The sequence below is a fragment of the Pipra filicauda genome, unplaced genomic scaffold (assembly GCF_003945595.2).
Source record: "Pipra filicauda isolate LSUMZ 115617 unplaced genomic scaffold, ASM394559v2 scaffold508_size1329835_pilon, whole genome shotgun sequence".
In the NCBI taxonomy this organism is placed as follows: Eukaryota; Metazoa; Chordata; class Aves; order Passeriformes; family Pipridae; genus Pipra; species Pipra filicauda.
The window spans coordinates 928,532-956,063 of record NW_024104652.1 but is presented as its reverse complement, the minus strand read 5'-3'; the positions used below and the strand labels follow the sequence as shown (position 1 = coordinate 956,063).

General features: G+C 50.2%; 1 protein-coding gene across 2 annotated transcripts in view; it reads left to right on the top strand.

The window, feature by feature from the left end:
• Nucleotides 1-27,532, top strand: part of NIN (ninein) — a 60,978-nt gene that overhangs the window by 13,063 nt on the left and 20,383 nt on the right. The window contains exons 4-19 of one of the 2 annotated variants that reach the window (XM_027744423.2): nt 4,794-4,957; nt 9,843-9,882; nt 11,164-11,351; nt 12,404-12,550; nt 13,477-13,644; nt 15,357-15,493; nt 16,894-17,034; nt 17,187-17,361; nt 17,966-18,076; nt 18,860-18,949; nt 20,558-20,711; nt 21,053-21,174; nt 21,414-21,940; nt 22,677-24,671; nt 25,807-25,932; nt 26,772-26,841. In XM_027744423.2, the coding sequence (XP_027600224.2) occupies nt 4,794-4,957; nt 9,843-9,882; nt 11,164-11,351; nt 12,404-12,550; nt 13,477-13,644; nt 15,357-15,493; nt 16,894-17,034; nt 17,187-17,361; nt 17,966-18,076; nt 18,860-18,949; nt 20,558-20,711; nt 21,053-21,174; nt 21,414-21,940; nt 22,677-24,671; nt 25,807-25,932; nt 26,772-26,841 (4,355 nt within the window). The remainder of the gene's footprint in view (nt 1-4,793; nt 4,958-9,842; nt 9,883-11,163; nt 11,352-12,403; nt 12,551-13,476; nt 13,645-15,356; nt 15,494-16,893; nt 17,035-17,186; nt 17,362-17,965; nt 18,077-18,859; nt 18,950-20,557; nt 20,712-21,052; nt 21,175-21,413; nt 21,941-22,676; nt 24,672-25,806; nt 25,933-26,771; nt 26,842-27,532) is intronic. The other variant, XM_027744430.2, reaches the window with a different exon arrangement.

The window sequence follows — 27,532 nt, the reverse complement described above, 5'->3', positions numbered from 1 at the left end:
GTTGGAGCAACCTGGGCTAGTGGAAGGTGTCCCTGCCCATGGCAGGGGCTGAGATGAGATGGTCTCTAAGGTCTCTTCCAACCCAAACCAGTCTGAGATCTACGACAGGGCAGCCCTGGGGTCACATCAGGATCCCTGGGTTGGGGACAAGGAACCAAAACTGCCGTGGTTCCTGCAGAAGCAGCCGATGGGGTTTCCTCATTTTGGGAGGAAGCAGCAGGTGGGAGAAGCACTCAGGCTTGCAGAGAGCAGCTGATATATTTATATGATTTTTTTTTTTCTTGGCAAAGAGGCAAAATTCCCTTTGCAAAGGGAAGACTGACAGGGAGGTTGGTCCTGGCATGCTGTGGGCACTTTGCCTGGGAAGAAGCCCTGGAAACCAAGGCAGGCAGAGTTCCCAGTGCTGCTGTCATCAGCTCTGTCCCCTTGAGAATGATGGTGTGGGGACACAGACCCAGCTGTGAACCAGAGCATCAGCTGGCTGGGCAAACCCCGGCTCTGCTGGGAAGAGGGGTGGGGAGATTCCAGTAAAAGCAGAAAAAGGCTTGGATATGGTTTAAAATAGTGATTATTTTAGCCCCTGAGACTCGTGGGATTAGGCTGGCTGCTGCTGCCACCACCACTGCTCTTTGTCCATTGGTCATTGTTGGGACAGCAAAATAGATTTAAAGGTGGGGGAAAGGAAGAAAAAGAAAAAAAAAAAATCAGTTCTGTGGGCGATTAGGGGAAAGAAAAAAAAAATCAGGTTTTTGTTGGTTTTTTTTTTTTTCCTCCTCCCCATTATAGCAAATAAAAAGTGCGTGGAAGCTCAGATGGGGAGGGATTACCGGGGGTGGAGTGCAGGATTACGGGAACACCCAGGAGAAATTAAAGAGCAGTTTGACGCCATCGGCCCCGCGGTCACGAGGGGTCGTCGGGTTTTTTTCCTTCCCAGTGGAGACATCAGAAGTGCCCTCCCAAAAAGGAGCTGGTGGGGGTGGTTGTTCAGGTGGCTGCAACACAGGGATAAGACCAGTGCCGCTGTCCAGGCAGGGGGGGTGGTTTATGCACAGACAAAATCTTTGGGTGGAAACGCATTGATTTTGGGGTCGTGGTGACCCAGCCATGGCTCCTCTCCACCTCCACTGGCTGAGCCTGAATTATGGAACAGGGACTTGGAGGAGTTCAGACGTACCTGGTGCCTCAGGGGATTAGGATTTAGCAGATCCCAGCTGCCGTGTGCTTTGCCCAGCAGTTGGAGCATCCCTGCCTTCCAAATCTTAAGCAGCAAAGAAATTAATTTCACCTCTGAACGCCGGGATTGCGGGACGAGGGTCTTCCTGCTCTAAACCCCCTTTTGTCTGCGCTCCAGGGCTTTGATGCTGGGCCCAGGAAAGGGGAGACACCCCCCCCCCCCGTCCTCCATCCTCCCCAAGCATCTGAGGGCAGAGCAGGATTTTGAAATGACTTATCTGGCGCAGAAAGGCAGAAAATCAAGTGTAAATCTCCAGCCATGGAGACGATTCACTGCTGAGATGGACGGGGGGTGGGAGGGAGAGTGAGAAAGGGAATCGATGGTTTCTGTCTGCGGTGCTTAAATCAGGGAGGTCTTGTGAAATGTAGACTTTAAGTGGGTTGTTTGTTGTTGGTTTTTTTTTCAGGGGGCACTTTGGGGGCCACAAACCCTCTGGGCAACAGGCAGGAAGGTGAGAGGCTTGTTCTCTCAGCTTCCCACTCTTGTCCCCAGCCCGGGGGCAGTTCAGGGGGGCAGATCAGACCTCAGTGTTTAATTAGGCACTGGCTCTAGAGTGTGTGTTTTGCTAAGCCTGAGTGTTGCTGGGGGCTGTGGGAGGCAGGGAGGGCTCGACCTATTTCACTTTTCTCTTTTTTTTCCCCCCTTTCTTGGTGCCTTGTCAGCAACACAGTAATGGGAGTCTGTGAGCTGCAGCATTTTGCCTTACTGCTGGTGGGAGAAGTGGGTACCTGGACACAAGCACCTTCCCCTCTGTTCAATACAGGGAGATATTTTATATTTTTGGGAATAAATAGCACACAGGGCACCTGCCTCACTGAAAGCCTTGATTTTTGACATCTCCCTCCTGTTCCTCCTTTGCCTTTGAAAGCAGGTGTGGGTTGAGCAGCTCTTCCCATCCAAGGCTGGACTTGATGATCTTGGACATCTTCACTGACTTTAATGATTCTGTAATCCTTCCTCATCAGTTTTGGCTGGGAATGAGAAATTGTTCAGCTCATCACTGAACTTCCTGCATTCAGGGAGCACGGGTGGCTACTTTTTGCTGGTGTGCACACTCGGCATTCCCTAAATATTGGGAATAGTGGGAGCATCAAGGGCGTGACTGCTGTGATGGGGGTTTGGGTTGGCAAGGCAGGAGATGGAGAGGCTTAGAGGATGCTGCAGGTGTGAAAGGTATCCGTGGTTGAGAGATGATGGTGCATGAGGCTTTCTGGAAAGGGGATGGATTCGTGCTTCCAGGGATGGGGCTGCAGGATGTGATCCCTTATGCCAGTGTGGCACAGGGTAGGGGAAGAGCTGCAGCTCAGTGCTAACAAAAACACCCTGACTCTGGAAACAGGATTTCAGGGAGCCTGAGCTATGGGATTTCAGGATGCCTGAGCTGGGATCTCCTCAGGCACAGCCAGTTTTGAAAGTCAGAGCGAAGCAGGAACAAATGTTCTGCTCTCAAGCTGTGAAGGGTCACCTTTCCCTCCTGGGGATGTTCTCAGGCTTCACAGTTTTTTAATTACAAAGGGAAAACAAGCTCACCCGGGGTGCTCAGAGCAAACAGGAGAGAGAAATCAGCTGCCAGCTTCCAAATGCTTAAAACACAGAAGTGGGGAGACGCTCCCATTGTTCCCATTCCTGTGCTTGCAGGGAGCTCAGTGTGAAGGCACTTGTGTTTCACAGAATCATGGAATGGCTTGGGTTGTGGAAGGGACCTTGAAGTCCATCTTGTTCCAACCCCTTCCATGGACAGGGACACCTTCCAGTAGACCATATGCAGCTGGACTTCCAGCTGCAGCAGTGGTTAAACACAGTCAGTGTGGCAGGGTTGGAAACAGGATTCTTTGGGAAACCCAGAAGGAAATTTAGCTTTAGCTTCACTGTTGCTAAATTACAGCTTCTTCCCCTCCCTTGTGTCCCCCCCCCTCCATCCTTCCAAAGACAGACGGGCATGGAGGTGCATCCCTGTCTTAGGAATAAAAAATGATTCCTGAAGAAAAACAAAGCCCCCAGCCCTCTTGTGAGGGAGGGAGAAAATAACAGGGTGAATGAGTCGCCACAAATATTAGCATTTCAGAGAGAGCTGCTGGATGGAGATTGTTCACCACCGGGCAGGCTTTAATAGGAGTGATAAGGTTTGCTTTTGTTCTGGGGCTCTTACTCAATCAGCCTGTCTCCTCGAGATTTTTCTATCGGCTCCCTCCATCTCCCAACTTTCATGTGCTGAGTCCCAGCTGCAGCAAATCTTGTTAAGATGGCCTTGTTCAAACACGGGCGCTGGGTTTGTTCCCTAGAGCTGCACCACGGCTGGATGGAGTGCAAGGCTTCAGGAATCAAAGCGCTCCTCGTCCTGTGTATTTTATAATTCATTGCATAGCTAAGTTGTGGAATATTTTTTTTTTTTTCCTCTCTAACAAGCTTGAAGCCTTTTCTTCCATATCTAAAGGAATATTATCCGAGGAGGCATTTGGGGTAGGGGGGTTTTAGAGACCCGCTGCTTCCCCGTGTATCCTTTGTCAGTGATGGACCCGCTTCCCTGAGCCTTATTAGTATTGCAGTCTTGCATTTATTTTATATCAGAGCCCTCTGCAAATAAAATTTTCAAAAGCTGCTGCTCTTGCCACCGCAAGTGGCGGAAAATAAAAGATGATGGAGTCCTGGGGGGGTTTCGACAGTCAGGTTAGCAAACAGTGAAACAAAGCGTGGCACAGAGCCTTCCCCTAATTGAATCCCTGGCTAATTTGGTCCTCTGTTTAATTTGCCCCCTGCTCCAGACGTCGGGTGATTTCTCACTGAAAATAGCCCAAAAACGTGCTTATTTATTTTTTTTTTGTTTTGATCCTTGTCTGCGAGCGCTCCCGGATAATTCGGTCCCCGAAGGGCAGGAGCTTGCTGCGGGAAGCTGGAGCCGGGGAATGTTGGAGCCCCTGTAATTAGACGAGGGCTCCAAGGGGTTATTTAGGTCCCGCAGTTGGCACTGGCTGCTCGGCACAGGCTGGGACCTGCCCCACTGTCTCTGGGATCGGCTGCCCCCGAGAGAGACGTTCGCCTCCAAACTTGCCCAATTGTTTTTTTTTTTCCACTCGCTGGGTTGTCCTTACACTTTTAATGGAGCTGAAATTTAAATCCGCGGAAAGCGGCGGCGGCCGCCCAGGTGTCTGAGGGATCTGGAGACTTGAGCTGCCTAAGTGCAACGCTGTCCCTAATTAAACCTGCCTGGCGCTGCTAATGGAGATTAGTGCAAGGGGGAGAGGCCTAATGGACTTTCCGTCCGAGGCTCTTGGCAAGGTTGAGGGAGTGTTTCCCCATCCTGTTAACTTGATCTGGGAATTGGGGAAGGGTGAGGAAGATTCCACTTAGAGACAGCTTTTTTTTTTTTTAGGAGGGAGCAGAACCATTCCAAACCCATCAGGCCCAACACCACGCTGAGGGCAGTGGTCCTGGGAATGTGCAGCCGTTGGTGCTTGCCCGGTGGGAATGGTGGTGGCAATTCCGACCAAACCAGCCCTGGGAGCTTGATCTGAGGAAAAAAAATCATGTTATCCATGTGTGGTGTGCTTGAATTTCGCAGATTCCTCCCCGGAAGCACAGCCCAAGTACATCAAAGGTGGCAAACGTTACGGCCGGCGTTCCCTGCCGGAGTTCCAGGAGTCCGTGGAGGACTTTGCCGAGGTGACGGTCATCGAGCCTCTGAGCGAGGAGGCACATCCCACACACATCCCCTCCAGTGAGCAGGTGAGCAGGGAAGCGGGATGAGCGTTGGGGGTGGGCTTGTCACCCCCAGGCATCGCTGCTCCCCACATCCAAAGGGGGTTCGGGTGTCCTTGGAGCCTTCCCAGCAAAGCCATCGATCAGCCATGCCAGGCAGCACCTCCCTTGCTCCAGGCCCAGATTCCCATCCGCGTGGCTGCCGTGGGAAGTCGGGAGGGAGCCAGGGGTGATGTGCTCTGGGTACTGGTGGTGACGTGCTCCGTGTGCCGGCACCGCTGTCCTCGCCGCTCTCCTGGCTCCCGAGCGGGCCAGCAATTAGGGAAGGGCTGTCCCGCTGCCTCCGTGGCTAACGAAGTGTGGGCTGGGAGCACACGGAGCACGTCCACATCCATTAGCTCAGCTGCCAAAATCCACCCGTGGCTCTGGAGGTCTCTGGCAGAGGGAATGGGGGGAAGAAGGGGGTGGTGGGTGGCAGAGCTCCGCAGCCAGGAGCTCTCAGGACTTAGACTTGCTCAAAAATCCAGATTTATTTTTTTTTTTTGTTATTCCTGGTTTTGTGACTGAAATTTGTGGCTTTCTTTGTACCAATGCTTTCAATCCCGAAACCTCTTGCTTCCCCCGACAGAAAAGCCGGAGGAGCCGAGTGGTTGGGATTGGTGTGTGTTAGAGTACGGCCACAGCGGCATTTCCCTGGAGCTGGGCTGCTTCCAGCCTGCCCTGGGTTGCCAAGTATTGTTGATTCAGGAGCACAGGGTGGGAGTTTTCCAGTGGGAAGAAGCACTGCTGCGTTCTCCCCTCCTCTATCTCTTGGCTTGACTCGTGAGATGGGGGGTGCTCTGCAGCCACCAACCCTGCATGGGAAAGCAAGGGAGAAATTTCCAGGTTTTCAGTGTTGTTCCCATGCAGCTGAGCTTAAAATTTAAAAGAAAAAAAAAATACCTCAAAGAAAAGCTTTTCCATCAGACCCAGCTTCTTTTTCCTGCTCTTGGTGACCTTTGCTCACCGCCTGCAGGGATGCTCATCCATCTCCTGGTGCTGCCCACATGGGCTGCCCTGACCTTGGAATCGGTGTTAATCCGCCCACACCCCCTAGGGAAGCTATGCCCTTGATGGAAGAGACTACTCTAATCTTACTCCTCGGTTTCAGCTGTCACAGAGGTGTAAAAGGGTAGTTTATTAACAAGGTCAGTTAATTAACCCAGCTGGTACTGTAACCAGGGGGTGGATCAGTCTCCTGCTGGGAACGCTTGTTGCACCTTTTGGGGTGATGGCATGGTTAATTCTTTTGCAAATTAAGCAAAAAACTGGCTAAACTTGTAAAATCCCGACTCTATCAGCATTGCTATCTCACTTCTAAGGCAGATCCTCTTGGTATGCACGGAAACGAGTTGCTGGGAGGTGTTGAGGGGTCCTAGGGAAGTGTTGGAGACTCCTGGTGCGTTGACTCTCTGGGACTTGGCACAGCCACCAGCCTTTTCCCAGTTTTCTGCTGTTGTGTGTACAAACATCGCCGGCGTTCCGCAAGCCTGGCTCCGGCCCGGGCTGTTTGTGGCCTGAGAACTGGGACAGGGTGGCTTAATTGGCGCTTGCTCTCAAGCGGTGCCAATTAAAAGGGCTCAGGCTCTGTCTGAGAGGATTCCTTCCTTCCTTCCCTCCCTCCCTCCCCTCCTCGTGGCTGTAAACACGAGGGGAGAGGCTGGAGGGTGGCTGTAAACACGAGGGGAGAGGCTGGAGGGCTGGTCTGTGCGTGGGATCAGCTGCCCAGGGAGGCTCTGTGACCTCCACCCCCGGTGGTTTTTCAGGTGCTGTTGGATAAAGTAATGAGCAGCTGGGTCTGGGTTTGGTGTTGGTCCCGCTGTGAGTGGGGCGTGGTGGTGGGATCCTGAGGGTCCCTCTGACCTGCAGGAGCTTGTCCCCATGGATGCTGGCTGTGCTGACTCCCAAACCTCACCGTAGAGCATCTGTCACCTCCCCTTCCCCAGCTGTTGGCTCTGCTCTGGGAAAGGTCCCTCCTACTTGCAGGTTCATAGAATCCCAAAATGGAAGGGACCTTAAAGTCCATCTTATTCCACCTCCTGCTGTGGGCAGGGACACCTTCCACTGGATCAGGTTGCTCCAAACCCTGTCCAACCTGGCCTTCAGGTTGTAGAAACTGCTGTCCCATCCCAGCTCTGTCCTTTCCGTGCCTCCCGGAGCCACTCTCTCCCATTTTGTGTGTTTGCTTCTGCAAGAGTTGCTTCTAGTATGGCGTGGCCTTGGAGCAAAACCTTCTGGGAGGCTCAGGTTGAAACTCCTTGCCTTTTGGTCCTTGATGTGAGGCTCCCAAAGTGGGATTGTCCTGTACAGCCAGGGTTTGTGGATAACACCTCAGGATAGCGCCTGCTTCCCGCAAAAGTGCATTATTGATGTGCCTCTGGTGCTTTGGAGCTGGAGGCGCCTGGCAAAGTGGGGTGTGGAGATTTGACAGCTTTTTGGGATCTCTGCTCCGGCTGCTCAGCCCAGGGAGCTGATCTCTGGATCTGGGAAGAACGGGATTTGCCAACGCTGGGGCTCTGGCTCACCTTGCGCCGCGCGAAGCAGAGCGGGCTCGGCGTGCGCTCCTGATCATCATTTTAATTAGCAATATATTCTGGGGGAGAACAAAGGTCTGTCTGGCTGGAGCAGATGGCAGGGGGGGAGAAGAGGTGGCTGCTACCTTATTCTGGGGAGAGGCTACGGCGAGCAAACGGCACAGGCTGCAGATGCATTGAAAGCCGTGGCCATCTGCTCCTCGGCCCGGCCGAGCACGCGCCTCCCAAATAATAACGCATTCCTGGGATCCCGGCGGCTGCTGGGTGTGACCCGTGGCCAGCTGTAGCACTGCTGGGGCCGGGGGAACAATGCCGGGCCTGACATCGGGATGTTCTGTCCCCCCCAAACCCGGCCCGGCCCCTCTTTGTGCTCCCGCCGGCGGTGGCCGACCCCGAGCCCCTGTCACACAAAGGGACCCCCGAGCCCTCCCTGGCACGGGCAGGGAGGTCACACGAGTGCCCCGGGGTCGCTGTCGGGGGGGGGTTGCCCCCTCCCCCTGTGTTGCAACCTCGTCAGGTTGTTGGTGTTTATGGGGTTGTTGTGTGTTGTGGGTTCGTAGAATCCCAGAATGGTTTGGGTTGGAAGGGGCTTGGAGCAACCTGGGCTAGGTGGAAGGTGTCCCCACCCACATCACGGGGTTGGGAACGAGATGATCTTTAAGATCCCTTCCAACCCAAACCATTCTGGGATTCTACGAACCCACAACACACAACAACCCCATAAACACCAACCAACAACAGGAGGCTGCAACACAGCGAGGTTTATGTCCATAAATGCTTCCGGGGTGGGAGTGCCACAGCTTCTCTGGTTTGGGGTTCTTGGTTTTGAGGCGTCCTTGAAGTCAAAGGGTCTGGTGCTATGAAATATATATATATATATATATAAATATGTTGCTTGTGCAGAAAGACTTGGACACAGCAGATCTGCCTTCTGAGCATCACTACCAGATTCCCCTCATTTCCCCCCCACCACAAGGGTGAGTTGCTGCAGGGTGGCACTCAGAGACCCTCTCTCCACACAGTGTTGACTGTTGCACAGGTACAGGCACTCAAGGGCTGGGATGGTGTCAGCTCGTGCAGGTTTTAGGCTGTTTTCTGTCTTTGCAGATGGTAATTACATAAAATCTTGGAATGGCTTGGGTTGGAAGGGACCTTAAAGATCATCCATTTCTACCCCCCTGCCATGGGCGGGGACACCTTCCACTATCCCAGGTTGCTCCAAACCCCATCCAACCTGGCCTGGAACACTTCCAGGGGTGGGATTTGATGGTACCTGCTGCCTCAGCTCCTGCTTTTTGTCTCTGGTGGGACATTGTGATGCTGTGGCAGCGAACGGCCCTTGCCTGGTCCGGCAGCTGAAACGGGAACAAGCAGCAGAGCTAAAAAAAGTCCAGTGACCTAATCCAGTTTCCATGGTAACGTTGTAGATTAATGGCTTTTAGCTGTAATCTGAATGAGACGTATTGAACTTTTTCTGTGATGATTTAGAGCCTCTTTATGTCCTGGGTGACTTTGCCTCCAAATCCATCAGTCACGTGCAGGCAGAAGTATCCACTTGTTGTAGCGGTGGAGAAGCAACATCTGCCGAGGCCGCTGCTAAACCAGGAGCTCGTGTGGCGTGGGAGTAAATACCCTTGGCTGGTACAAGGGTGGTAGGGATGAGACAACGTGTAGTACATGAGGGAATCATCTTAAATCCTGTACTTCTGCCCTGCTCCCGGTGCTGCCTGAGCTGATGGGGTGTTTCCAGAGGGAATGAGGGTGTTTCCAGAGGGCTTAAGACCACCAAAGAGTGGTTTGTTGTTTTGTTTTTTGTTTTTTTTTCTTCAAGCTTGTTGACAGCACGGGTCTGTCTCCTGACCTAGAGCTGCAGTTAGTGGAGGAGTTTTGGAGTGGGCTTGGCTAAATGTGGGCCAAAATAGGGAAAAACAGAGTGCTGGAAGGAGAGGATAACCCAGCTACAAGCTCTATGATCTTTCCTGCATCCCATCACCTCGACTATCAACACCTCTAAGACGAGCAGCATGATTTTCTTGGAGGGCGAACCCCTCCCTCTCTCCCATCACCCTGCCAGGCTCTGATCTGTCACCTCTCCTGGGTCATTTTGCGGGGCTTTGGGTGTCTCTTGCTGCAGCCGTAGTAGTTTCTCCCCACCGGAGAACAAGGCAGGATCAAAGAGCCTGTGGATCGCCAGCCCAGCCCGCAGGGAGCTGGGAGATGAAAGCCTGGCGGCGTTGCCTGAGCCCTGCAGCTCCTTCAGTGCTGATCTCAGAGTCTCTTTTCCTAGGGGTGATGTCTTGCAATAGTAATAACTCAGGAACCTTTTGTTTTCTCCCCAGCGCTGGAAGACGCGAGACAGCGAGGAGTACGAGGCCGAGGGTAAGAGCAAAGAGCAGCACTTGGATGTGGCTTGTTCTCCTGACAACTTTGAAGATGAATCAGGGGAGCACATGGAGAGGGTCTCAGGCCAGCTGGGTGCATGGAGCATCCCAGCCTGGCTGGTGCAGAGCTCAGGGAGGTGCACCTGGGGATGAAAGCTAAAGCAGGGGCCCTCAGAGGGCACGACCTGTGCCTTCGCCTCTCTGCCGCCTTCGTCCCGGTGTCCCTGAGCTCAGCACCCCTGTCCTGTCCCCACTCCTGCCCTGGGGGGTGCTGGCTGTAATGGAGCTCGGTGGGCACTAGATGTCAGCAGGAACCAGTTGTTAAAGGTTCCCTGGTTGTCATAGAGTCATGAAATCGTATAGTTTGGTTTGGAAGGGATCTTAAAGATGTCCAGTTCCACTCCCTGCTGTGGTCAGGGACACCTTCCACTAGACCAGGTTGCTCCAATCCCCGTCCAGCCTGGCCTTGAACAACTTCCAGGGAAGAGCTACCACCTCTCTGTGCCAGTGTTTTACTATCCTCATTGTAAAAACTTTCTTCCTTTTAATTGCTTCGACACCTCTTCTGCATTTCAGCTGCTCTCGAACTCCTACCCTATCCAAAGAGGCCATGTTTTTTATTCCTAAAGCTGCTTTTCCAGCCCCAGGAGATGGCCTTGCAACAACCTTGATCCCCTATCTGCCCAGGGGAGGAGGGGTCCCTTCTCCATCTTTGCCTGGATAGAGAGCTGCCCTTCCCCTGGCTGGCAGCCCACATTGGCCATTGGACTCAGCCACATTCCCAAAGATCCTCCTGGCCACCATCCTGGCTCTAGGTCACCCTGAACCTGGTCAGACACTGGCACAGCTGCCCAGGGCAGTGGTGGAGTCCCCATCCCTGGGGGGAATTAAAATGTGTGGACGTGGCACTCGGGGACATGGGTTAGTGGTGGCCTTGGCAGTGCTGGGGGAACAGTTGAACTTGGTGATCTGAGAGATCTTTTCCAACCTCAACAATTCCATGATTCTACGGACATGAGGCTCCCTCCCCTGTGGTGGCAGATGTGAGCTGAATGCTGAGCAGAACCTTCTGGTGGACTCAGATGCTGCTGGGATCAATATCCATACCCCAGAATGCCAGGTGTGCTCTGAGCAGGATGAGCTCAGGCAAATGATCCCATGGGATCAGATGAACCAGGAAGGAGCTCTGCCCACCACAGCAGCAGGTCCCCTGTGATGTGCAGACCCCCCAGGTCTTCTGGTGGCCGCCCCAAAAAGCAGAGCAATTTCCCATTTCCAGGACAGCTGCGCTTCTGGAACCCGGACGACCTGAACGCCTCCCCTGGCACCTCCCCCAGCCCAGACTGGATAGAGGAGAAGCTGCAGGAGGTCTGTGAGCACCTGGGGATCACCAGGGATGGCCACCTGAACAGGAAGAAGCTGGTTTCCATCTGTGAGCAGTACGGGTTGCACACGGTGGCTGGGGAGGTGAGTGACCACGTACAGACCTTCACAGCACTGCCTGTGGCCTGGGATTTAGTGTGGCTCCCCCAGATCTGTCCTGGTGAACAGGTTGCTACTTAGAAAGGAGTTTCCAGCTGTAGCCCCTGATTTTTCCAGCAATATTTTTGGTGTCATACCATCAGATGTGGGTGGCTGCTCTGGGAGGCGGCAGCTGCCAGCCTTACACCGTCGCGTGCGTGTCTTCTCATGCAATTGCAGAGGAAACTGGAATTTAAAAACATTTCCTGGATTCCAAGCATGTCTCCTTAATCCCAGGAATCTTCTAGCTAGACAGTAAATATGGGTTAAATATTCATAGGTGGTTGCTTTTGACTTTGTGGAGGCCTCTGGGCTGTTTCTGTCCTGCTGCAAGAGTCCACGAGAAAATGAATTCTTCAGCAAAGAAAGTCTCTTGTCAACTTAGGATTTCGTTTTATTAGAAAAGTCGGACTTTTTGCATCTTAAAACAACATGACTTGTAATAATTCCTTCCATAAAACATGAGTCTGGGCAGGTATTCCTTTGCAGTATCTGCAATGAAATGTTTTCAAGGTATTAAGGCAGAAAATGGAAAAGATAAACTGTGGGCAAAGAAATAGTGAGGAACTAATCTGAACATCTCTGATCCTGCTCTTCAGAAAGCAGCACGCCCTGAAGCATAAAACAAATTTATTATAACCTTGCAGTGTCTTACTGTGGTTTTTTTTGCCTGGTCACTTCAAGCTGCTGAGGGTTTGGCATCTCTCAGTGCGTTGTGCTGAATTCCTGAGGTCACCCTGTCTAGGGAGCAGAATGAAATGAGGCTTTTTTTCATGCTGCCTCATTAAATAGAGGCTCCAAGATGGTCATCGAGCTTTTTTCGTGGTGTCTGTGTCTGCAGTTTTCCATGTGGAGGTTGCTGTACCAGCATTAGGCTGATGTGGTACCTGAGAACTCCTGCTTTGCTCTTTTTAGAGCCTTGGGAATAGGATGTTTCCTCTGTGCCAGGTTGTCACTGTGGTGGTTTGGTGATAGATGTGATTTCTGTCTCCTTGCAGGTGCTCGAAGAGGTGCTCCACAACCTGGAGCAAGATGGGACCATGAGTGTAGAGGATTTCTTTTATGGCCTGATTAAAAATGGGAAGTCACTGACACCCTCGGCGTCTACTCCGTACCGACAGCTGAAACGGCACCTCTCCATGCAGGTGAGAAACTGAGGTGGATCCTGGGGGGAAAGGAGGGGGAGAAGCCCTGAGCAAATCCCACTTAGCCTGTCTCCTCCTCTTGCTCACCATCTGTCCCTGGAGGGGCAGCTGTGAGGGTCCCCCTGCCCCGTGGAGGCAGGAGGTGGTGACAGGGAGCTGCTCCAAAAGCAGATTTCAAGTTCTCTCTCTCTCAGAAAAAGCTTCTTTGTGAGGGTTGGGGGACATAAAGCAGTAAACACCCTCATGTTAAAGGGCAACCTGTGAAGTGCAGTAAATGGTGTAGAGTTATAGAATCCTAGAATGGTTTGGGTTGGAAGGGACCTTAAAAACCATCTTGTTCCACCCCCCTGCCGTGGACAGGGACACCTTCCACTAGCCCAGGTTGCTCCAAGCCCCATCTAACCTGGCCTTGGACACTTCCAGGGATGGAGCATCCAGTATAAACTGGGTGCAGGGGGAAGTGATACCTGGGGTAGGCTGGGGGCTGTGGACATGCTGGTCCCATGTCTCTTCTCCAATTATTACTTATTTTCGGAGAGAGAGTTTGAAATCTACTCCCTGTCTTTGCCTGGAAACTGAGGGCTGTACCCGAAGCACCTCTGCACATGCTCCCTGCAGCCTTTTTGGGGGAGGTGACGCTCAAAGGTGAAAATGAGCAGTGGAAAAACACTTCTGGAGCACTGGGGACAGCTCTGAAACTGCCCCTCCTCGGATTTAGTTTAAATGCCCAGTGCCCAGTTGCGCCGTGGCGCCGTGAGGTCAGCGGGAGTGCTCCCACTGGGCATTTACTTGGCAGTGAGGAGCAACAGGCCTTAATCCTTAATCTCTGGAGCAGGGAAATTACATTTGTAAGCCTCTGTGGGGCACGGGTGGCCAGATGCCTGGCGCCGCCTGTGCCCTGTCACACCCTCACCCTCTCCCGGCAGTCCTTCGACGAGAGCGGGCGGCGCACAACCACCCCCTCGGCCATGCCCAGCACCATCGGCTTCTCCCTCTTCTCCAGCCTGGATGACGGGATGGGGTACGGCTGCGTGGAGGGTGTCCTCGACTGCTGGCACCAGGAGGGCATAGAGAACAGCCAGGAGATCCTGAAGGTAACCACCAGCTCCGTCCTACCCCTTGGATGTGGTTCCCCCCCCCCCACCAGTGTTGGATGCTGGACTGTAACTGAGTTATTTCTTTCCCTTCTAAAATCCCTGGGTTTTTTCCCTTTTAAAACTTCCCAGAGGAACTGCCCCATCCCTGGAATTGTCCAAGGCCAGGTTTGACGGGGCTTGGAGCAACCTGGTCTAGTGGAAGGTGTCCCTGCCCATGGCAGGGGTTGGAAGGGAATGATTATTAAGGCTCCTTCCAACCCAAACATTCTATGATCCTATAAAAATTCCCAGTGCTAGTGATGAAAGTTCTGTGAAATTTCCAATAATTTCCTTTATGATGCATCCCACAGAGATGGAAGCTAATGATAAAAATACAGTGTGACTTCCAGCTTAGCTCAAAGGGGTCACCTATATTTGTTAGAAAGCAATTTAATTCCTTCCCCTCCCTGAATAGCTGCACCTCTCAGCACTGGAGTGACCTGAATTATTGCTGGTGCTGAGGTGGAGGACAGCACTTGAAACCCTGCCCAGTCCTTAGTGTTCTGTCAGAGAGAGTAAAAGGGTGATGGGGGTGCAAATCAGATGCCTGAATAAACCCCCATCCCTGTCCATCTCACTAGAAGCTGTGGATGGAAGAGGGTAATTTCACGGGGTGGTCTCTGTTTTGAGACCCTTGCTGGGTTCCCAGCAGTGCTGACTCTGTGATTCCCTTGACTTTGCATATCCATGTGGATATTGAACACCCAGGTTGTAATAACCTCTGTCATTGCTCAGGCTTTAAAACCCACTTGTAGCCTGGGCTTGCACAGGGCAGTTTGAGAACATGGGACCATCTTCACGAGACCTGTGTGTCCACCTTTACCTTCTCTTCTGGTGTTGCTTTCCACTGGCAACTTCCTTTGTTCCTGGTGCCACTGGGGTGGTTTCTCCAGTGTCTGCAGTGTTGCAGCCCCACCACGAGTACTTTGCTCTGTGCTCCTGCAGAGTTAGATTGAATTAGGAAATCGTTTAAGTTGGAAAACACTTCTAAGATCGAGTCCAACCATCAACTTCACCACTAAAATGTGTCCTCAAGTGCCACGTCCATATGAGTTTTGAATACAAAAGGAAAGGCCTTTCTTCAGGGCCAGGTTGGACAGGGCTTGGAGCAAACTGGTCCAGTGGAAGGTGTCCCTGCCCATGGCAGAGAGGTTGAAATGAGACCATCTTTAAGGTGGTCCCTTCCAACCAAACTGTTCTGGGATTCTATAAAATTCCAAGCAGTTGCTGATAACTTCCTTTCTAAGAGGCGAGATCCTTGCCATCAAATCCTTCCTGGTTTTGTGTTGCCTCTATTGCAAGGGCTGGTTCTGTTTAACATCAGCATCTCCAACCACTTTGTTGCAGCAGTTGTTGTTTAGGAAGGCCGCTGTCATTAGATCCTCTAGAGAATTAGTGCATTTCATCAGGCCTGGGCTTAATTTCCTGTTGGCCTTGCAGCTCAGCCGGGACACTTCCCCATCTCCACAGCTGGCAGCAGCTCTGGAACGCGGGGAGGTGGCAGAGATGTCTGGTTTATTGCCCCGGAGGCGTTTGTGACAGATTCATTAGCGAGCAAAGATCTCTTCTGAGCCTCCTCCTTTCATCCTGTCACTTCACGTCCAAACGTCTCCCGGCTCCCGCGGGGCAGGGGGAGCTCGTTCCGCTCTAACGACGCGTTGTTTTTGCAGGCTTTGGACTTCAGCTTGGATGGGAAGGTGAACTTGACGGAGCTGACGCTGGCCCTAGAGAATGAGCTCCTAATAACCAAGAATGGGGTCCACCAGGCAGCCCTGGCGAGCTTCAAAACGGAGATCAGGCACCTCGTGTGAGTCACCGGGATCGCTGGATGTGCTGCTCCGTCGGGCCGAGCAGGAGCTGAAGGGGCAGCTGAGGAATGTGGTGTGGACGTGGCACTGGAAGGCTCAGTTCTCTCTTAGATTCCTCCTAAACTTCCAGCTGTCTCTTTTTTCTTTTTTTTTTTTTTTTTTTTTTTTAGAACACTCACCCCAAGGATTGCAGAAAAATATAGTGGAAAAAATAAAAAAATGAAAGCAGGATGGTGTTCCCAGACTGGGAACAGTCTGGAAGTGGTCACTGCTATTCCCACTGGTCATGGATGGCCAAGGGATGCACAGCTTAGGACGGAGGCTGGTGCAGTTTGTTATCAGTACCTTTAATCCAAACTGATTTCTTGCATCCCAGATCTTTTGCCATGTGATAGACGTGAGGGGAAGGTACAAAGTCACCATGCAACCCCCCTTTTTTCATTTGAAAGTCAACACAGTTTGGCTTTGCACTGGACCTGCCGTGCAGGTTTCTCTGTTCAGAGAGTGTGGGAGATGGGAAACATTTCCCTGTATGTCTATTTATTAATTTATAACTTATATATATGTATTACTGAAGCTCAAATCTTTTTTCCCCACACACCAATTGATCATCTTGCCCACCCCACTTTGGAGACCCTGGCTTTAAGCACTGCACCCTCAGTTTTGTGTGGATTCACTCCTGTTGTGATTGCTGCATCCATCTGCCACGTACCCGGGCTCCAGTTGTTTGTGGTGTTTTGTTTGTACTGTAAATCTTTGAATAGTTTAGATATTTAGGGTATTCATACTTATGTATGATAGGCTGGAAGAGCTGGGGGTGTTCACCCTGGAGAAGAGAAGGCTCTTCCCTGGAGGAGACCTTTGAGCCCCTTCCAGTACCTAAAGGAGCTCCAAGAGAGCTGGAGAGGGACTTTGGACAAGGGCTTGGAGGGACAGGACAAGAGGGAACAGCTTCCCACTGACATAGGGCAGGATTAGATTGGTTTTTGGGAAGGAATTCTTCCCTATGAGAGTGGTGAGGCCCTGCCAGGTTGCCCAGAGAAGCTGTGGCTGCCCTATCCCTGGAAGTGTCCAAGGCCTAGTTGGACAGGGCTTGGAGCAACCTGGGATAGTGAAAGGTGTCCCTGCCCGTGGCAGGGGGTGAAACTGGATGATCTTTAAGGTTCTTTCCAACCCAGATGAGTCCAGGATTTGATGAATTTGGGAAGCTTGAGGTCTCAGGACCTATGGGGATATTAAGACATGTCTGGAGCTGTGGGTGCAAGTTCAAATCTAGTGACTAAATGCAGTTGATAAGACCCTTGGGGAGCTTTCCGAGCTGTTCTCCCCCCCCCCCCAAAAAACCCTTTGAGGGAGCAGGAAGGTGTGACCTAACCCAGGATGGCTCTGCTTCCCCTAGGGAGAGGTTTGACCAAGTGGCCAGAGAGAAGGAGAAGCTGCGGTCGGACTTGGAGAAGGCCGAGAAGCTGAAATCTCTGATGGCCTCCGAAGTGGACGATCACCACGCCGCGATTGAGCGCCGGAACGAGTACAACCTCAGGTGTGGTGTCCCAAATCAGCCCCCCCCTCCTCCTTGGCACCGCTGCCACAGCATCACGGGGACTTTGTGACACGGGTAGTGCCTTCACTCCCAGCATTTCTTGCCACCTTCTCCTTTTTAACAAGCTCTTCTTGCCTCCGATGCCTCCGTAGGAAGCTGGACGAGGAGTACAAGGAGCGAATCGCGGCTCTGAAGAACGAGCTCCGGAGAGAGAGGGAGCAAATCCTGCAGCAGGCGAACAAACAGAGGCTGGAGCTGGAGCAGGAGATTGAAAAGCTGAAAACAGATGAGAATTACATCCGGGACCGCCTGGCCCTGTCCCTGAAGGTAACAGGGACCCGAGAGTCGGGGTTTCCCCCGAAAGGGAGAGATTTGCTGAGCGGGGAGCGATGCTTGTGGAGAGGGTGTGTTATGGTGTGTGTGGAGCTGGCCAAAAATAGTTTAAGCAGCTAGATAGATGTGTATCCATGAGAATCAGTTTTTGGGTCACCTCCATGGGCTGTTCCTTGGCTTGCTAAGGCTCCAGTTCAAATCTCTGCCGCCATCAAGTGCAGAGCGTGTGTGTGCACGGCTACCTTGCTGGATCTTTTTCTGTCCAGCCAGGAGATAAAACATCTTGACAATGCTTAAAATATTGCTTTAAAAATAAATAAAAAAACCCCCAGACGTCTAAAGCAAACCCCAAACATCTCGCTGTTATGCCTTTTGATGCTTTATCACAAGTCCAGCATTCACACTTGGCTGTGGCAGGAGTGGGTTGTGTGGATTCATAACTCCTGTCTTTGGCTGAAGCTTGGAACAGTGTCATGCTCCAACTTGAGTGGGAGTAACTCTTTTTTTTTTTTTTTTTTTTTCAAATGAGTTAACACAAGCTTATATTTTCCTCCTCCAAATGCTGAGGGTGTTGTGGGGGGGTTTTTGTTTGGTCCAGGAAAACAGCCGCCTGGAAAGCGAGCTGCTGGAAACGGGAGAGAAACTGGCCGAGTGCGAAAGTCTGGCAAGCAAACTGCAGAGGAACTTGGAAAACGTCCTGGCTGAGAAGGTAAACCCTCCTTTTCCCGGTGGGATTCCAGAATTACATCCCTTTTAAGTTTCTACGCTCAAGCTGCCAGTTTAACTGACAGCCAGAGGCTCCTGGGGTCCTTATCCAGGTGGGACCAAGGTGACATGGATTGCCTTCCAGCTAAGGGAATTAAAGATGCTCCACCTTAGCTGTAGTTTTACTCTAATTAAAGTAGGAAGCCTTAGAATGAAGGAATCATCCTGCAGATCTACGGGGATTTTTTTTTGCCTCCTCAGTGCAAAATTTTGGATAAACCCAACATGCAGGTCCTTTTCAGGGAAGTGGATCCATGAGGAGTTAGGTGTTATATGGCATCTCTACTGAAATAATGTGAAAATCAAAGTGAATGCCTGATCCTGGCTGTGTTGCTTTAAACTCATCAGAATATCAGCTTCTCCAAAGGCATTTGAGTTTGTGCATCCATAGACAAATGTTCATATGCTGGGATTCCCACCCAGCATCTGTTTTCCAGACTTCTCGAAAGTTTGGTATTATTTATTGTGCAGAGATGTGCATGTGCTAAACTAGAAAACTGAAATCAGAGGGAGCATGAGAACTGTGGTGGCAGACAGTGTTTTGAGGGAGGTTGCTCATTGTTTCCCACTAGCAGGGAAGTAGAGTTTCTTTATTTAAAATGAAAAATAGAAGGGGAGGAGGCATAGGCTGCAGGACTGCTGGAATGGGCTGCAGGAATGGCATCCATGCTGTGCTGAGCTGGGCTGTTTGGTGGGTGAGTAACTGGATCCCATTCATGTGTTTCAGTTTGGTGACCTGGATCCCAACAGTGCAGAGTTTTTCCTGCAGGAGGAGAGACTGGCCCAGATCAAGAGCGAGTACGAGCAGCAGTGCAGAGTAAGTGGAGCCCAAAGCTGAGACCTGACACCCTTCTTCACCAAGACTATCATAGAATCGTTTAGGTTGGAAAAGCCCAACTCTACCCCCAGCACTGCCAAGGCCACCACTAACCTTGGTGGTGTCCCCAAGTGCCACATCCTTAATGCAAACAGCAGCATAGAGGGGCTTGGAAAGCTCTTCCCACAGAGGCAACTGGCTGAGCTGAAAAGGATGAGGTGCCCCAAGGGTGGGCTGGGAAAGGGTCTGTGGAGCCCTAGGAATTCAGAGCTGCAGGAACTTGCAGCAGAAATCAGATATTTGGAAACCTTGCTGGTTTCCAAACCACTGGTGTTTTATTAAAATAAAACTGAGAATGGAAAGTTTGTTTTCTCCTCCCCAAATCTTGCATGGCTGAAAGACTTCTTCGAGGTGAGCCTGCAGGTTCTCTATTTACATACCTACCTTCTGATGCCTGCAGTGGTACCAGCTCATCTGTTGCCCAGAGAAGCTGTGGCTGCCCCATCACTGGAAGTGTTTGAGGCCAGGTTGGACGGGGCTTGGAGCAACCTGGGATGGTGGAAGGTGTCCCTGCCCATGGCAGGGGATGGAACGAGATGGGCTTACAGGTCCCTTCCAAACCCAAACCAGTCTTGGATTTTATGGTTCTATGATCTGTTCTGCACGATCCTTTTCATTTAAGAAAGGGCTACCTTTGCCCAAGGCTGTCTGATCAGAAACAGCTCTCTTGGGAAGTTGCAGTTTACAAGCAAAAACTGTCTGGGATGCGCAGCCGATTGTTCTATTTTTGAGTAGGGCTGATATAAATCACTACCCAGGGTTCGCTTTCTGAGCCTTTTCAGATCTGCAGAATTCTGTGTTTACACATTCAGGGAGTTATTTACCTCAATAACTGCTGTTCCTGGAGCGGAGTGCACGGCATTTGGCACAAACACTCGGGATATTCTTCTGGCAAAGGGGCAGAAGTACCAGATGGTAAATGCAGCAATGAGGGGATCTCGTTCCTGATTTGATCTTTTGCTTCTGATTTGTTTCTTTTATTTTTTCAAGTAGATGGCGTTTGAGGAGGTGGGTTTTGGCTGTTTGTAAAGGTTCCTGCTGTTTAATAAAAGGTCACAGGAAGAAGGAATCAAGTGAAAGGTGCCTGGAGCACGACATACTTTCACCTTTGAGAATTTTGCATCATAGAATCATCATAGAATCCCAGAATGGTTTGGGTTGGAAGGGACCTTAAAGACCATCCTATTCCACCCCCTGCCATGGGCAGGGACACCTTCCACTAGCCCAGGTTGCTCCAAGCCTCGTCCAACCTGGCCTTGAGCACTTCCAGGGATGGGGCAGCCACAGCTTCTCTGGGCAACCTGTGCCAGGGCCTCACCACCCTCACAGCTGGGAATTCCTTTCCAATATCTCATCTAACCCTTCCCTCTGGCAGTTTGAAGCCATTCCCCCTTGTTGTTTTGCTGATAGGAGGGATGACTATGGCACGATGGATTATTGACAAGTCTTTCCCTACTGTAATTCCCACCTAAGTGTCTCATGGTTGATGGGTTGGATGCTCAGCTGCTTTGGTTCCTTTCACTCAGATCTCCCTTTCCTCCCTCTCAGGAGCTGCAGGACCAGATCGATGAGCTGCACTCGGAGCTGGAGGAGTACCGTGCCCAGGGCAAAGTGCTCAGGCCTTCCCTGAAAAATTCCCTCTCGGAAGAGTTTGATATCGATGTGAAGAGTCACGGCAACAGCGGGATCGAGCCTGACCAAGGTAAAGAACGTCTCCACTAGGACCAGGATCTGTGTTGTAGGGGTTGATGATAACATCTGGGAGGTAGTTCCATAAAAAACTTCCCAGTGAGACTTGATCCCCACCTCTGTTTTGACATGTAATGTTAATTTGGAATATGGCTGCTGGATTATATTTAAAGCCGAAATTAATATTTTCAGTCACTTTGTCTGTGTTTGTGATGGGAATTTGAGAGCTGCAAGTAGCTGCCTAAACAAATTTAAATTGATGAAATAATTCTGTTGAGAATTTTATATATTTATATGTTATGTAATGTTTTTATTCTAATATAAATTATTACTATCTAATTTTTATTTCTAAAGGACTTGGTTCAGAAGACTGTAACCCACTAAATATGAGCATAGAGGCAGAAATGGCCATTGAGCAAATGAAGGAGCAACATCACAGGGATCTACATCACCTCAAACAGGAGCTTGAAGACACAGTAAGTGCTGGAATGAGATGGTCTTTAAGGTCCCTTTCCCACCCAAACCATTCTGGGATTCTGTGATCCCAGTAAGAAATAAAGCTTTGCGGGGGAAATCAATATAAGATGGTGATGTGTAAATCAAAATGTTTAATAAAATGAATATATTAAAACTATGACATGGAAATATTGAGGAAGACATCTCCGTAGAATATTCTGTGGGAAATGAATGAATCCACCCTGTTTTCCTTTTGCAGGTGAGCCACTATGAAAAGCAGCTGGACGAGACAAAAGCCCACTGGGAAAAGGAGCAAGAGGATATGAGGAAGAGGTACTCTGAAGAGATGAATGTCATGGAAAAGCAGATCACTGGCCTCAAAAATCAAATAGCAGAGCTGCAGGGAGAGGCAGCAGCGCTCAGGGAACAGCAGGAAGAGCTCGACAGCAAACACAACGACGAGAAAAACAAGTTACAAGTGTGTTTCGAGGAGGAAAAAGCCAACCTGCAGGAACTGCTGAGGCAGGAGCACGAAGAGGACGTTAGGGCCAGACTGGAGCAGGTGAACGAGAAGTTCAGCCGGGAACGGGAAGAACTGATTCAAAACGGCGTCTGGGTGGAAGAGAAGATGAGAGTCCTGGTGCGGACGCTGCAGGAGGAGAAGGGAGAGCTGGAGCGCGGCTTCCACGAGCAGCTGAAGAGGCTGGCGGAGGTGCATGCCCTGGAGAAGGAAGAGCTGCAGCAGGAGCTGCTGAGGAAGCACGAGCAGGAGCTGGAGGAGGAGAGGTGAGTGTCTGGTGGGCTGAACCTCCGTGGCTTGGCTTGGTGGCCAAGCTGGGCCTAGTGCAGATGAACCCATGACACCTAATTCCAAGTGTTGTGACCATACACTGCTGTTCCCTGTTCTATTCCACAACACTGGGGCTGCTCACCAGGGTTTTGGTTTTTTTTTTTTTCCTTCTGACCTTTCTCAAGCAGGTATTTATATTAATTTTTAGCTTGCCCAGAGGCAGCAATGGTGTTAAAGCATAACCAGGCGTGATTAACTTGAGCTCTGTTCAGGATCCCCGTGCTTTACAAATCCCTGCTTTGTCCTTCTAAAACATCTGGGTTTTCAGAGTTCTTGGCTGAAGAAAGAAAGGGATGGCTGGGAAATGGTTTTTTAGCCAACATCACGTGTCAAAAGCAACTAAAACCATCCTGGGGTGACAAGGGAGATGAGGGTAAAAACATCTACCCCCTCAAATCTGAGCACAGGAACAGAAAGGGCACACACTGCCCATGAAACCTTTTCTGAGGACATTTCATTAGTTGTTACACTCTTCCAAAGCTTTTCCTTTTTGAAGTTTCACCAAATTGCCTCAATTTTAATGTTAGCTCTCAGAAACACTCGTGCAATAGTACGAAACTCAGTGAAAAAAGGATTTTTTTTTTTATTCCAGCTTGTTTTATTCAAAAAGCCATTTTGAATCTCTTTGAGGTAGCCCAGAGTTTAGTAATATTTTATATTGACCGTGTTTAGGAATAAAATGGCAAGTGACTATAACAGAAGAGCATCTCATGCACAAACTCAGTTTTCTGTGGACACACAAACGCTTGTGAACAAATATGAAGAAACTCTCCAGAGCCTGGAAGGACGTTACCAGCGGGAGCTGCGTGACCTCGCAGAGCAGCAAAGGGAGGAGAAATCCCAGTGGGAGTTTGAAAGGAATGAGATTGCTCAGGAGGTCGCTGAAGCCCACGAGCACCTGAAGGAGAGCCTGGCAAACGAAAAGGCTGTTTCTTCTGCCCTGACCCAGGAGAGAGATCTCCTGGAGAAGAACTTCAAGGAAGAGGTGAACAAGCTGGTGTGCGAGAGGGAGCAGCTCGAGAAGGAGCTGCGAGACCTGAGGAGCGCTGCCGAGGAGCAGGAGAAAAAGCTGAGGGGGAAGATAGCCCAGCTCCAAAACGACCATGAAAAAGAGCTTAAGGACAAAGACGAGTTAATATCCATGGTGGAGGAAAATGGGAAGCTGGTTAGGCAAAAGCTGGAGAGACTGGACAGTGAGTATAAGCAAGAGAAAGAGGAGCTCAACTCCAGACTTCTCACTCTGGAGAGTTTAAACAAAGACATTGGTGCAAGGGCAGAGACAGAAAAGGCAGAGATGAGTTTGGAAATCTCAGCCCTTCAAGGGAAAATACAGAAACTGCAGTGGGAGGCGCGTGGTTTTTCCGCCCTACAAAGCCATTACAGGGCCCTGGAGAGCGAGTACGCAAAAGCCAAGAGCAAAATTGCTTCTTGCCCTGATACAGCACCTCTGGGGGACGATGCAGAAGTTCTCCAAAGCCTGCAGAAGGTGCACGAGCAGGCTGTGAAGGAGAATGTCAGGATGGCTGCCCAGATCCTCAGGCTGCAGCACCGGCTCCGAGTCGTGGAGCGGGAACGACCTCCCAGTCCCGGCTGCTCCGACTCCGGCTCAGAACCAGAGGGAATAGATCCCAGTTTTGAAGGGTTGCCCAGTGGTTGTCAAGATGCAGAGAAGGGAATGGATTCAAATGTCCTTCCGCCTTTGGAGGCTGACAGTACAGACCTGGAAGATCTGACAGAGGTGGATTCAGATTTGGAGGAAGGATGTGCGAAAGCAGGAGCGGGCGGCCACACACTCAAGGCTCATGGGTGTTGGATACAAGGAAGTGAAGCAGCTCTGGATGCTGATGGCAGTCAGGATTGTGACAGGGACCAAGAGCTGCTTTCTTGGGTGCCTCTGCTGCCAAAAAAGAGGGATCTCGAGAAAGTTCCCAGAGCAAAAATGCTACACAACGATGTTAGACTGCAGAAGGTTCCTCCACTAAATGGCAGAATAGCTCCTAAAAATAAAGGGTTTGTTTCTGATGCTTTGAAGCTGCAGGTTGAGCTTGAAAAGGCTGAAGAACTGAGTGAAGCCTCTTCCCTGTTGGATCACACTCCTGGATCAACAAATGGTGACCTGAAAAGCGTTATAGCTCAGCTTTGGAAAAGGGTCGAAGAGTTGGAAGACAGATCCATGGCACAGGCTGAACTTCTGTCACTGCAGGAAGAAATTCAGGTGGAAAACGAGGATCTGAAAGCTGAAATGATGCAGTTAATTGAAAGGAATAAAGTGCTGGAAGACAACCTGGAAAGGCTGAGAAGCCTTCGTTGCAAACGGGGAGAAAGCAAGCTGGAAAGCGTCGAGTTCAAGGAGGAAAACACGCAGCTCCTCCAAAACGTCACAGAATTGGAAGATGTCCAAGAGCAAGACGTAGATTTGCACAGTGACACGAGAGGTGGGAAGCTGGAAGAACGTCCCGCAGCGTTCACAGGCCAGCAAGACAATTCCCAGAGCGACGGCGGGGCGAGAGGGGCGTTGGTGGAAAAGCCCGACCAGGAGGAGAAGGCGGCTGCTCCGGGCATCCCAAACTCCGTGTCCTTCCACCGCGAGGGCGAGGAGAGGAGCGTGGTGACACAGGGCTTGCAGAGCACGTGCACTGAGCTGCAGCAGAAGGTTGATATCCTGAGGTAACGTAGTCTTGCACCGACTTGTGCCGTAGCCACACTAACCCCGATCCCACCCACCGCTCCACACGCTGCACGGCTCCTGCATTAACCACTCTAGTCTAACTCTTGAGTAGCAAGCAGTGCCATGGACTCCTAACTCCTCTAATCCTGGATAACCACCGTTGGAATAAATAAATAAATAAATAAATGTGTGTGGCTTTCTCTCCCTGACCACGACCTAACCCGAGTGGTAAACCAGGAGCGACCTGCCAGCTGTCCTGTGGACCTAGTCACCATCACAGTGTGTAGTTTATAATACAGAAACCCCTGTATTTCCATGTCCAAAACCCATGGTAACACTTCCAGATTGCTTTTAGCTTTTACTAATATCACTTCACTCCGTTTGTTCCCTCCTAGTCCTGAGTGTTGCTCGGAATGCTGAAATTGCTCCTATTTTTCACAGTATTTCACTTAATACTGGAGAATTATGGTAATTCGAAATGCTAAAAGGGCTTCTGCTTTTCCTCAATATTTAAGTTAATACAAGAGAATTATAGTGGCTTTTTGTTCCCAGTTAGGTGTTTGATATGGTAAATACCATTATAACACAGAGAGTATCATAGGTTTTACCTACTTGTTTTTAACTGCTGTATTTCAGCAGGGATTTTTATTTTTTTTTATGGATAAAGTGGCTACAAGTGGCTTAATTATTGTTCAGCACCAGCTTCCTGCAGGAAATTGTTCTTTCAGGTGTCGTAGTGTGGCTAAGTTATTTCTGTACAGTCGCCTTGAGGACAGAAAAGGCACTTTCCAACAGTGCTGTTCCCAGAATTCTGAGTTCCAGTTGGGGAAACAGCTTGCTCTCCTGGCAACCTGCATATTGTGGGGTGAAGCTATTTGTAACTTAAGGACTGAAAGATATAGAAGCTTTTTAGATTTTTAACTGTACAAGAACACGCCAAAAGAGCCCCTTTTTTTAACGAACTGGGGAGCGCCCTTACTAAAGAAACGTGAAATATGAATATACTTATACATAAAACAAGCCAACTGCAGCTTTGCTTTTAAGCATTACAGGTATATCTCAGGCTTGGGGGGCTTTTTCCACCCTGGAATGTTAGGCAGGAACTGTTCTCACTGTCTCCTCCCTCTGCCCCAGATGCGAGGCCGAGAAGCTCCGAGAAGAAAACGCCGTTCTGAAAAACGAGGTGACTCTGTTAAACGAGGAAGGAAGCGCTTCCAGCCTGAAGCTGAGGGAGCTAAACGGATCCAGGGAAGAGATGAGGTGAGAATTCCGTGGGGGCACGTGCCCAGTGGTGCCTTCAGGCTGTTGCTGCAGTACAGTGGGTTTATATCCCTTCTCTCCGAGCTCCTTCGCGTGTGAGATATTCTACAAATCTAAAACGGGCTCGTTTCATGGTGCTCTTGGAAATCTCCAGCAGGTTGACAGGCTATTCCTCATCCTTTTCCCTGCCCATTCCTAGAAGCCAGGCTTAGCTGTAGGCATTGAGATGACCCAGTAACACACACAAGCACAGGACCTACTTAGGAGCTGACCTGATGCAATTATTTGTGCTTCAGCAAAGGCAGGGAAAGGCACACACGTGGCAGATTATTCCAGTCATTTGGTCTTGGATAAGTACAGAACCATCCACGATCCTGGGATTATTCTTCTCCTCTAGAAAAGACCTCCATGGGGGGGCACCTTGAGGGTTGAATTCTTGCCAAACGTATGCAAAGCAGTGATGCTGAGCCAATAAAGAAATATCCAGAATTATCATTTTTGACGATGCTAAAAAAACAGACCATTCTTAAAATCATGGAATCATTAAGGCTGGAAAAGACCTCCAAGATCATCAAGTCCAACCATTAACCCAGCACTGCCAGATCCATCACTAAACCTTGTCCCCAAGTGCCACATCCATGTGTTTTTTGGACACTTCCAGGAATGGGAACTTCACTGCTTCCCTGGGCAGCCTGTGCCAGGGCTTGACAGCCCCTTCAGTGAAGGAATTTTTCCTGGTGTCCAACCCTGACACAACTTGAGGCTGTGTCCTCTTGTCCTATCTTAATTAATATATTCATAAGCGATTTTAATGTTAATGAGCTTTTGTTTTTCCTTAGGCAAAAGATAGAGGCTGTGAGGAAGGAGAAAGTGGCTGTACAGAAGATGGTTGAGAACCTGAAAAAGCAGGTGTGTGGTCAGAGCCCAGAACCTTCTCTCTAGAAACCATCACTGTATAAAAACTGTTCCTTGGATGGTCACAAAGGCGGCGGAAAACGACCATTTTATAAATTTAAACTTTGATAGCTGTTCTTATTACCTCCTTGGGATTGATTTGAGGCTTGTTTGACCTGCTGAGAAGACAACAGCTGTAATTATCCAGCTCACAGAGGCTTGAAAGCCCTTTCCAAAGTCAACTTGGAAAGTTTATTTCATAGAAATGTAAAGTTTAAATCTTTTGTTTTGTAGTCTTTGTGGGTAATGCTTTGCAGTAGCCCATAGGAAATAGAGATGATGTGACTCAGCCTCTGCTTATTTCCCAGCTGGCTGGTTCTAGGAATGCTGCCAGCTGTTATCCATGTGATTGCTACTTTTATTTTAAGGGTGGTTTGTTATGCTGGCCAAAGTAGAAGGTTTAAGTAGCTTTTACATTCATGTATTGCTGAGGAAAATTCTTCTTAGAATAACCTACTGGGATAACCCTCAAAATCCACATCAGCATGGCAAAGGGAAGGAGGAACAGTGCTGTGCTGGGTGACTGATGTAACTGGTCTAATTAAGGCCAATTAACTGGTCAGAGTCACTGTTGGAGTGACACTTGTCAGATCTTTAATCCCCTTAATAGAAAGGAAATACTAAAAACCTCCTTCCCAGTGGAAAA